At 35.1% G+C, this 12029-nt stretch overlaps 3 protein-coding genes across 3 annotated transcripts; all 3 read right to left on the reverse strand.

Annotated features, from left to right (window-relative positions):
- Positions 1–237: 237 nt before the first annotated feature.
- WICANDRAFT_83918 (allantoate permease family MFS transporter) lies at positions 238–1782 on the reverse strand (the record flags this gene model as incomplete). Its single annotated transcript, XM_019185618.1, has 2 exons — positions 238–1703; positions 1758–1782. The coding sequence occupies 2 exons, from the start codon at positions 1780–1782 to the stop codon at positions 238–240; spliced, it is 1491 nt and encodes a 496-aa protein (XP_019039103.1).
- A 2415-nt stretch (positions 1783–4197) lies between these two features.
- ECM13 (Ecm13p) lies at positions 4198–4983 on the reverse strand (the record flags this gene model as incomplete). Its single annotated transcript, XM_019185619.1, has 1 exon — positions 4198–4983. The coding sequence occupies one exon, from the start codon at positions 4981–4983 to the stop codon at positions 4198–4200; it is 786 nt and encodes a 261-aa protein (XP_019039104.1).
- A 2783-nt stretch (positions 4984–7766) lies between these two features.
- WICANDRAFT_62479 (YbhB/YbcL family Raf kinase inhibitor-like protein) lies at positions 7767–8480 on the reverse strand (the record flags this gene model as incomplete). Its single annotated transcript, XM_019183378.1, has 1 exon — positions 7767–8480. One exon carries the CDS (start codon positions 8478–8480, stop codon positions 7767–7769), a length of 714 nt encoding a protein of 237 aa, XP_019039105.1.
- Between the last annotated feature and the right edge of the window lie 3549 nt (positions 8481–12029).

A 12029-nucleotide genomic window follows, 5' to 3' on the forward strand; every position in this document is an offset into this window, starting at 1 on the left:
CCCAGCCAGTACCGCCCATCTTCACTAAACAAACATCAATCTTCTGATGAAAGCATCTTTTTTGTGGATTGTTATAAACTTATCTTCAAACATGTTCATTTACAACCGGAGATCTGTCCTGATTTGGGGAAAGATAGAGGTTTGAAACTTTGGCGCACCGTATCAGCCCTTGATCTTTTTTCGCGAATGCGTTTGCTGACTCGACTTTACTACAGAAGTTTCAAGAGGAACAATTTTCTAATAAGAGTATCTAAAATTCTTGTTTTCAAAGTCAGTCAAGTCCAAAAACTCACTGTTTTCAGGAGCAGTATAATAATTTGGATCCTCTGCAAATTTCTTATCCCTTTGATTGTTTACAAAAGTGTTGACGACCAACAAAATGAACAAATCCACTGTACAAACAGCTAAACAAGCAGCCATGGTGACTCTTGCCGGTTGATATTGTGGAGCATCCTTGTCTCTAAAAGTTTGAGGTCCAATGACATTACCAACACAGTATGAGACCAAAAATGTAGCACTCACTGTCAATTTCTTTGTGTGTCCTGCGGCATCAGAAGTTATTGAAGCTAAAATAGTAACCATCCCAATTGCATAAAATGGGAAAAGATAATACCCAGCTAATTGGGAATGTGGATGATGAGTAAATGCTAATAAGCAAGAGCCGATAAGTGTAATTATACAGCATCCCACACCCACAATGACTCTTTTCCCAGTTCGAGTTGCAATATATCCAGTAATTATACCTGAAGCAACTTGGATGGCACCTTGAGGTAAACCCATCAATAACGATTTTTCTTTAGAATAACCTAGAGTTTGATTCAAAAGAATGGATCCGAATGATCCAAGACCTCCGTTTGGGATCTGTGCTGTCAATCCCCAAATAATATAGATCCAAGTCCTTACATCTTTAAAAGCTTCAATCACTTGATACTTTTTAAACTTTCTAGTTCCATACCCTTGTTGGTTTTTTCTGATTCTCTGCACTTGATACAATTTCTCTTCATCAGTCAAGAACCAAGCTTTTGAAGGATTCTCAGGGACATAAAAGAAGAAAATAACACCAAACAATATTGTCATTAATCCTGTAACAATGAATAAGACTCTCCAAGGCTCAATACTAAGGGATTTAGCATGATGAGCTAACCCATACGCAATAGCACCACCAATCAAATTCCCTGCCCCATTACAACTAAACCAGTAAGCAATTCTAGCAAACTGTTCCTCTTTTCTATACCATTGAGAACTCAAAATAACAAATCCAGGAGTGACACTTGCTTCAAACACACCTAAAAACACTCTTGCAGTGATGATTTGTGCACTATTATGAGCACCTGCATGGGCACATAACACGATTCCCCAGATGACAATGCATGAGCTTAATGTTTTGATGAATGGTAATCTTTGTAACGCTTGAGAGATTGGGAATTCTGCAATAAGATAAGCTAAATAAAAACCTGTACCTAACCAAGAAAATTCATTCGAATGAAGTTTCAAGTCTCGTTGAATCCCCATGACACCTGCATAATTGTTTGTCACTTTATCCATATATTGTAAGGTGTAGACTGCCCAGATAATTGGTTGGATGAATAAGTCTATTTTTCTTAGTAGAGACTTGTTAATCTCTGGGGTTATTTCAATACCTTGACTTTGAAGAGAGAGATCAAATGCTGCATCAACTGAAGTTTTATGATGATTGATGTGATCTGTTGAGGTGGTGGAGGATACAACATGGAGATTAGATTTTTCAGATTTCAAACCATTGTTTGAAGGTTCAGTTGACATCTTGGTTGTTGATTGACCACTATAGGGTGGGAAAATCTGAGATAAACATGGGTTTGATATGATTTTTATATAATTCACTCACTTCTGGTGTGAGTAACTAGATATTCTTTCTAAAAATGTTATGTATGATGGGTTGGTTAAGCTTTTTAACAATATTTGTGGCTTCAATTAGCACAACTTTTCAAACTTAGAAATTGTACCTTGAATTGAAACATCACAGCGTCGTTCATGCCTTGTGGGATGCCTCGTGTACTAGATTATGAAACATACGACGTGTTCTCGTAAAAATTTGATATTTTAACAACAGAACATTTCTGAGGATTCAGTAGAGTTGGGCATTGTGGCTTTCAAACAGACAGTGCACGTAAAGCAGGAAACATGCTGTAGTGCATTTTTTTGAAGTTATTAGTGGTTAGAGGCACTGGGAAAGACCTTACAAAACCTTTCAGTCTATGAACAGACAAACCTCTCAGCTCACTCGATCATTATAAGATTATGATGTTTGAGATAGTAAAGTTGCTACGTCAATCTGCTTCTTATTGGTGGTAATCAAATGGTTGTCAATTGGTGAGACTCTTTTGGATTTTATGGGACCTCGACCTTTTTCACAAAGCTATACCGCCCATGAGTATTGGGGAGATTAACCAGTCCATGTGACTGGAGGAAGCTGAATGTGCTGAGGACTCATCAAGACCAATATCAAGTAATGGAATACAGACTAGGACGTATCAATGTTGATGAGCCATTACTTGATTCACTAATTATCGTGGTACTTTTTGGTGCAATTACGCTAGATCTACGTGCTATTGACTTTACACTATTACTTCAAAACAACTTATAACTCTTCAAGAGCCAACAACATTCATTGGTGATATGAGATATATATTGGCTTTTCAAGCCAGTGCAATCATTCTCAGTAGATTGACTTTTTGAGCTAACTAATGAAATATTTAAATGATGATGCAAAATAAAATAAAATATCATTGAGCCCCAGGCTTTATGCATGTTTTTCCCAATTTCATTCACTTATATCATAAAACAAAACGTCATTGAAGTATTAAAAAAAATTGCTCCTTATAGTCCGCTTCTAAATATTTGGCGTTAGTAATATAACGACATTAGATTAATTAATGTATGATATTGGCAAAATATTAATACTGACTGACATTAAAAAAGGTTGATGTGGAGATGCTGAATGGTAGCGCTTCTAAAGCTAGTAAAGCTGGTAAAGCTGGTAAAGCTTTTAAAGCTGGTGAAGCTAGTGACGACGTCTAGAGTTAATTTGAACATGAATTATAAAATGTAGATATGTCCTATTTATAATATGTTATTTCGAATGGTTCTGTGTCATGTTTTGATTATCAACAATTAGCCGCCCATCAACGACACAAGTTGACTTTTGTGTAATCATTTCCATTAATATGTTAAGTCACAGTTCGTTTTAAACAAGGGCTAGAGACCATCCCATGAAGCGCTTGGATGAATAACCAGAAGATTGGAGGTTTCATTGTTATCGAAACAAGATGATACTGTGCACTTTGTAATCAGCAGAACTGCCTACCCAGAGGAAATGAATTGGCTAAACTAAGCATTCTTTTCATGACCCTTATACAGCATTTGAATTTGCCAGTGGAAAAAAGCTATATTACCTAATTTAATACAAGCTCAATCTATTCATCAATGTTTTTGAAAAGCGTAATGAGGAACCTCCATCCTGATTCGTGATCCAAAACGAATTCAAAATGACGACTTGATCATGGGTGACTTTTGAATCTTTCTTCTCGAAACTATGAACCCCATCATCGGTATACAATCTCCATAACAATTCAACTTCTCTCGAACATTCCTTCATCTTCATGTAGCATTTCTTAAAACCAAACGTTCAGACGTTGAACCGACATGTAAATAGCGGAAGCAGGCATCCGCAAAATTAAATCTCACATAATCTCTTACATAATAAATCCGATAAAACGGAGAAATGTCCTAATCAGGCCCTACCACCGAGCTTCAAAATCTGTATAACCGAACGGAAAATAAAAAATTTAAACGCGGGTGAAAAATTTCAGTTTGAGGATCTGCAAAGTGAATGACAGGTCAAAATTCAGGATTACAAATTGTATGAAGGTCTCCTATCAGGCACCGAAAGTTCAAAACATGAAATAGCAAAGAGATCAAGATTGTGTAGTGTATTATATTAATAGAAGCTACAATTAGTTGCTTGTTGAATATTTAAGTATTGTGTACTTGTGTATAACTATATCAAAAAACTGGTATTCCTGTATACCCGCAAAAAAAAATCATTAAAAACAAAAAAAACAAAAAAAGTTCTAAATACATGAATTGAAATGGTCGTTAGATGGTCATGAAATCATTAAATCATAAAGTCTCTTGTTGATGTTGTAGATTCTTTGTTGATTAAGCAGCAACAATTGCTGTTGTATTTATATTGAGTTCATGTTGTAATTGTTTTTGGAAAATACCATCTTGGTCTTGATATTTATGATCATGATGTTCTTCATTATGTAGCTCTTCTTCTTCACTTTCACTTTCACTTTCATCTGTAGTTGAATAAGATAACTGAGGTGGTTGATTTGAATATATTATATCCACAATATCAGCTTCTTCAGGTTCACCCTCACTTTCAGATTCACTTTCATTTTCTTCTAAAGTTTGTAATTCTTGTTCAGTTAATTCATCAATTGTTGGTAATTGTCTAAAATTTAGACTTGAATCATTTTCATTATGATATGAGAATCTTATTCTCCATGGATCTTCATCTTTAACATCTGTGATATCTTCTTCTTCATCCTCTTCTTCAGATTCAAATTCATAATCTTCATAGTCTTCATCATCTTCAGAATCACTATCACTATCAGAATCGTAGTTTATAGTGTAATTTATTTCATCATCATCTTCAACGACATCATCATCACTAGAAAATTCATCATCTAATTCATCTTCATCAACAAATGTAACAGTTGTAGTGTGATGTAAGTTGGATGGTGTTGTAGTTTTGTGTAAAATTGATGATGGTTGTTGTTGTTGTTTTGGGAACTTGTGGTTATGAATAGATTCCATCAAGTTATCTAATAAGTTTGCATGGGACACTAGCACTCTTAAATCATGGTCGCCTTTAGCAGCTTCTTTTGTTAATTTGGCTCTTGCCTTACTGGCGAGTAAATAAGTTTCAGCAATGGACATTTTGTTATGGAGTTCAACGTTGTGAATAGTTTGTGTTGATTTGTATTTGACTTGTACTATGGGTTGTTGGTGATTATTAGTTGTTTATATATGCACCAGCAGTGGTAATTAGTAATTGAAGGTATTTGTCATACTTGTGATAAAAAACCATCTGTAATCGATAACAAGGACATGGTGTTTATTTTATATCTTTTCCCATTATAAATCAAACTTGTTGATGATTCACCTCCAGCGCTTATTCATCGGGCGGAATTACAAATGCCAATTTTCAATTTCACGCGGTGCACCATCAAATAATGGAAACCATTACAAATACACACATTTGAGCTATTGCTTCGGAATTTGCACCGTTAGGGAGCCTTTTACTCGTAGAATAGACCTAGCTATTGAAAAGAAACACTTTACTATGAAGGTCTCTCTAGTTTTCCTGAAGTTCCTGACCCCTTTATTGGTGTTCTTGTCCATCACGGTCTCAACGTACCGATGGTTGGTGTCCTCGGCCGAGCTCTTTTCGTTCCAGAGCAAAATAAATTTTAATTTGAAAAGCAAAAAAAAACAAATCCGTTCCGATCATGGTGAAGAAATGAGCAAAGAGCTAAAAAGATGACTGGACGGTACTAGGATTAATCTATACTAATGGCTGGTATATAGTGACTGAATATCGTATCGGATACACTTATTCAGTAGGAACTCAACGTATACAACCATTTTTTGCTCTTCTCTCTTATGCCGGAGATGTATCCTTTCCTGTCCACGGATACAAACAATCTTAGCAAGGAAAGCTCTGTTGAAGATTAATCTAGATCTTGTTGTCAGCAACTCTTCAGTATCAACGTTAGTAGAAGGGCTATACCTTTATGATAGAGGCTTCTCTTTACAGAGCTTTAGGCCCGAAATCCGGTAGAAGTGGTTTCCATCCATCTTGGTTAAGTTTTCATACAAAAGGGTTTTGCGGGTTTGCAGAGCTATACACGCTTACCTTTCAAAATCTCTTAAAACCCACTATAGCCGCGCGTCGACAAGAACGAATATAACGGTTATAAGAACCTACATCAGTAAATAAAACTAATACATTGAAATTGATGGATTCTATAGTTGTAAAACTTATTGGTATAGCCTTGTTCTAAAAAGTTCACATTCATGAAGAACAACCAACTTCATCAAGTTGATACCAATTACGTCCTTCACAACCCCAGCTTACCGATAAAAAGCTGGTTCCACTATCATGCTGGTTCTTAAATTTTTGGGCTTAGATAGACAATACTGACACCATTTATAGATTAATCATGTACATATAATTGTAACTCCATATAAATGAGGGTGAATGCTTCCTGTGCCACACAAATAGTCGATAACGGAGAACAAAAGGTTGGTTAAAATACTTCGTACGATTCATAGACATCAATGAACTGAGTTGAACGCATTGAGCTTTAAGGGGAACTGCTTATTTGAGAACTATCAGAAGGTTTCCATCCATCAGCGTTTAATCCATATTTAGTTGCTTCAGAATTCATAATTGATGAGGTGTAGTTGACCTCATCATTTTAGAAACCGCTATACTTTTTAGTGTTGGCTATACACTTTTATGTTGTAACTTATTTGCTTTCGGGTTTCGGATTGCACACAGTGCGGTTTTTGATATCATTCCTGGTGCACGACTTTTTTGACAGAATTCTAAACGTTTTCGGGTTTAGATTTTCGGGGATGATAGCTTTTTTTGGAAGATTCAAGGGTCTGGGAATAATCATATTCAAGGTTTGACAGGTGCTTAGTTAGGATGTATATCTTACAATTTGAGTGTATTTCATTAGCTGAGCTTAAGGAAAACAAGTTGTATAAATTTTTGGTCTATTCAACAGATGAATTTCAATCGTCTTTCCTGATATTTAACTTCAGCTCATGAACCCTTGGAGTCAATTGTTCTTAACCAAATACAAAGCTTTGAACAGCTCCTATATCGTTAAAGTGTGTAAATTGGACAGTTTTATCAATTAGAACTTTCCGAAAACCTTTTTTTGGCTTTAACTTTGTTCAGAATCGCTTAAATTTGTATATAACTGTTAGGTATCATATTGAAGATTTTAGTCACGTGACTAAATTTCAAATAATGGGTATTTTGCTCTTTTTTTTTGAGGAATCAATATCTGAAATTATTGATGATAGCTAAACTAAAGCCAAATATTCCACTGATGTAAAAAAAGAACTCTTTAACAACCTTTCAAAACTAATAATAATTTTTAAAGCTTTTTTATAGACCTCATTTCTATAAATTTTATTTCAAAATTAAGCTTAACAATTAGCTCAAAAAAAAACAACTTCAAAATTGATTATTTCGTAGTTTTAAAAACGGTAGTAATCAAAATAATAGAAAACAATTTAGTTTATGAAATTATTTAACTATCTTTCCTTATAAAGTTTTAATTATATTCTTACATTTGATTCTTGAAGAAATATGGTGCTCATACCGAAAGTTGACAGGTTGTCACAGAAACTCAGTTTTTTGATCCCGCGGCAACCTGCATCTGAGATTTTCGGAAGTGAGAGATTAGAAATTTGAAGTTGGCTCCTGGAATTTGTTTATTCCAAGATCAAAAACTCTGTACATTACAAACACTTTCAACAACAAAAGCTTATCAGTGATTTTGTTTCTGTTTCCTGATGCTATGGAGATTATAGCAAGAGGGAATTACATTTCAACTGCTAATTAACCAATTATCATAACTTCGTTTATTCATTAAATAGCAATCTCATCAGTTCATTTTGTTTTGATATTTCAAATCCCATTAATCTTCATTTGATGACTTGAAATAATTAATGGCAATAGGTTTTAGCCCATAATAATTAGCCCAATCTTCAACACCATGTCCTTCATATTTAGATCCCCATCTTTCTCTAAATCTCAATTTGTGATTTGGTAATTTCCCAAAAGGTTGTCTAAACAAAATGAAAACATAACGATGAACATCAGTATTCGGTTTTGGTCCAGGCCCAATATACTCCATTAATTGAGACTTTTGGAAACTTGTAATATCAAATGTTGTTATGAATGACTTTTTATCATCTGGATTTTCGATTATTGTGAAATCATCTTCATTAAATTTCAAATTTTGCCAAATTGAATGACATTTTTCGTATGAATACGAGCCACCATCACCAGGGTTTGAATCAAGATCAGTTAAAGTGATTGAATAGTATTCCTTTTTGAACTGTTTTGTGATTGGCGTGAATGATTTAAAAGTGAATTCAATAGGAATTGAAGAAGTTTCTAAAGGTGATAAATAATTACCCAATTCAACCAGTCTATCTTCAGGATATTTGATTTGTAAAGAGCCTAATGGCTTCCAATTTTGAAAATAAAGTGTCAAAACATTATCAGATTCTAGTTGTTCATAGATTGAGTTTGACCAATTTTGATAAGTGGGAATAATTTTGTTGGTGTCAATGGATTCAACAACCATCGACGCAACAAAGAAGGTCATTAAAAGCTTGAAAAACATGATTGGATTGATAACCGCTATGAATGTTATGGTGGTATACTTTGTTATGGGTCAATGAAATTCATTTTGTCTTCAATTCATGTTTTTTTTTTGACTCCAAATTTGATTAGCCGCTGACCGTTGAAGTTGAGTAAAAGAGGAGTCTTCATTAGATGGAAGAACTGGATATTTGCATTGGATTGAACTGAATGTTTTGAAGCAGTAGACTCCAAAGGTGAAACCAAGTTTTGGCTTGATGCTTTTTTTTGGGATTGAAGAATCCAGGTATCGAAGTTGCATCCACAGTTCAGATACACTTGAAACTTGAAACGCGCTTTTTGATGAAATCTTCAGAGTCCAGGTTCCAGGCCTCGAGAAAAATGCTGGAAACCAATCTAAATTAAATGCTTCAATCTGAAACAACTGAATTAAGAAATCAAATACGCGCTTTCATTCACTCCCCATTAACATTTCAACGGAAAAGCGTGTCCATCTTGCTTCAAGTTACATATACTACATCTTTTAAAGGTTCCCCCATATTGAGAGTTGAGAATTGAAACCATTTGAAGCACATCCTAGAGTCAATTGTAAGTCAAAAAATAATCTCAGAATTCATGGCTCGATGTGTTTGATATTATTTGATGCTTGAACGATTTGTTCCACTTTGGGGTGAATATTGCTCAACTGTTGAAGAATATTTTTTGTGGTTAAGAGTGCTGTGAATATAACCTGTCCAGTTTGATCAACTAACTATGAACTGAACAGGTAGACGTGATACGTTTTTACTAAGCTATTGCAGTATCTATTGCAGTATCTCTATTGATGTGTATCTTCAATTGATTTTGATCCGGAACAATAAGCCTAACTTTTGGTAGAAAGCTGAATTAATGCCTGAATTCTTTCATCACCAACAGTGCAATTGGCGGATACTCGCCTATGAAAAGCTTTGAAAAGATCGTCAGGAGATTTTTATTAGCTTGCTGAAGCTTGCACCTTTCAAAGTGTGAAAATTTTTATAGCTGTACGTATGCTCAAAAATTATTGCAGAACCGTTTTTTGGTTTTTATTTTTTGTTTTTTTTTATGCAGATATTTTTAGAGTTTCTGATTCTTGCAGAGAATCTCCAACGTGCAGAATGTTGCATCGGGTGAGCCAAAAAGTGAAACTTGCCTATTTAGGAATAATTGTATGATTTCCTTTTTTTTCTTTTCAAAACCGCGATGCTGGAAAAATCTTGCAACTTCTTGTTCCTCTCTACCCTCGGCCCTCTACTATCTAGGTTTTGATAAATCACATCAACTGGATGAAAACTACTTGAAGCGACATAAACAATGTTAAATAGTTTGAGGTCTCTCTACCTTTTTAAACATAGTAGAGCTGGTGGGCAATCAAAAGCATAATATGAACACCATGACGGAGATTCTGCTCATTAATGATTAATAGTGAAAAATTTTCAACTGTAACTTGTAACTTGTAACTTGTAACTTGCAAGTTGCAACTTCTAAAATATTTATGTGTAACTAAAGTGTTTGTAATCACAGCAGTAACAGGCAACAGGCAACAGCTCCACTGATAACTTCATTTGGTAGCTACCGCTTTATTTAGGAATAAAAATAATACCTAAACAATTACTTGCGTCGACTGCTTCAACGTTAGCACATGAACCTCGTCTAAAATATGAACTTACACGATTTATCTTCCAAGATGAAAACCGCACAAAAGTTCAAGTTTATACAGCACCCTTGAAAACGTCAACATACGACGAAAGGCACACGCGTATATTTAAACAGCACTTATATTTCAACGACGCGTTTATTTAACCTCTACAAAATTAATACAAATTCCAATATGTACAATACAAGAAGAAACGATTACGGTCAAAGTAGTATCTTCTCGGGGTTCAAATACGTGGATGATACAGTCGCGACTCGCTATATAATTTAACAGCCTTGAATTTTCTATATGACTACACGTTTGCGAGTGTTTGAGATAGTGTTTCATAGTCAATCCTTTAACGAGAGACGCCTTTACGTGATATTCAAGCGTAAATTACTGGTTGTAATTTGTGTTTATCTTACGTTAAACAAAGCGCGTTCAACCTGCTCGTCTAACAACTGCTCAGTGAGTGCTGTCTTATGTGTATGCCTTCAATATAAGTTGATTTTTGTTTAACTCGACTTCAAAATTCATGCACTTAAGTCTAACGTTAGATATTTGTTTGAGAGTCATTTCGCTCTTTGAAGGTTCAAGGATGTTGATAAACTACGCACATATTCCCTGGTGCATCACAGAATCGATAAAACAGGTTAAATCCTTCAACTTGAACTTCCTTTGAAAACTTGGTTCCGCTAAAGCCTGTAGCCTGTGACAGCTTTGTTTCAACTCTAACAAGCTATGTTTTTTTAAGTTAAAAGTTACAACGTAATTGCTTGATCAAGATTCGAGAAATTAGAGTTTAGTACCGTGTTCTCTAAATTCTGTATGATCTGTACAGACCTGAGCAGCTTTCATAATCATGAGGTACACTTCAGCTGTTACGTGTACGCCTAACAATTATGATCTAAGCCTACATAGGCTAGATACAGATCTGAAAACATTAATTATTCACATGCTGACGTTATTAACTGGTTAATTATTTAGTTGATGAAACCTGAGTGCAGTTGAAGTGTGGGACTTCCCTATATTTTCTACGCGCGGCAGTCTGATTATCGTGACTTTACATATTATTCAAAGTACGACATATTTGAAGGCGTCGACGCTCAAGATCAGCCTGCTCCAAGCTCATATTAATCTGATCAAAGTATGAGACTGGTAGTTTTTTAGTTTATGAATTACTAATCTTCCTCAATCATTTTATAAAACCATCATGAAACAAGTGAACAAGGGAATCGGAGCGACCGTTAGAAGTACATGTTCCGTTGAAAACTCACTTATTCGTGCGCTTTCCCACTCAATGTTGTAGAAGGAAACTTGCGAAATTATGTGCCTTTATTTTTTCTAGAACCGTTACACCTGTGTTCTTCAAATTCAGTTTTCGCTTCAGATTTCTCTACAACTGACCGTTTTGATTTCTATAGCAACGCTTCTACAGGTTTCGAAGACTGTTCAAATTCATCAACTTTGGGAATTGAGAAGGAGAACAGTCCAATATAGTGAGACAGGCAGTCAGGCAGGCTTATTATAAAAATATCTACTCAGTCAGCTGTACATTCGTAGACACCAGGCCTTTCAAAAACAAGGTACATAGTTAATGATTCAATGGCCATTTGGAGAATGGCATAGGTTGAAACTTTTTGTGGTGAGTTTAGCCCTTCTAGATCATACATCTTTCTCAAAGTCCTAAAAACTAGTTTCTTGCAATTGTTCATTTCTGTGCATTGTTTTTTAGTGTTTACTCCAGGTTTCAAATAAATTTTCAAAGGAGGCTTTTGAGAAAAAATTAGTCGCCTCGCAAGATCCATGCTCGCCTGCGTATCTTGTATGCGTCAAGATGCTGTCTTTACGCTAAATACCTTCTAGAAGGGATCCCGTGGTTAAAAAAAATACGTTCCAAAAAATAAAAATGCGCTT

This window comes from Wickerhamomyces anomalus, assembly GCF_001661255.1.
Source record: "Wickerhamomyces anomalus NRRL Y-366-8 unplaced genomic scaffold WICANscaffold_3, whole genome shotgun sequence".
In the NCBI taxonomy this organism is placed as follows: domain Eukaryota; kingdom Fungi; phylum Ascomycota; class Saccharomycetes; order Phaffomycetales; family Wickerhamomycetaceae; genus Hansenula; species Hansenula anomala.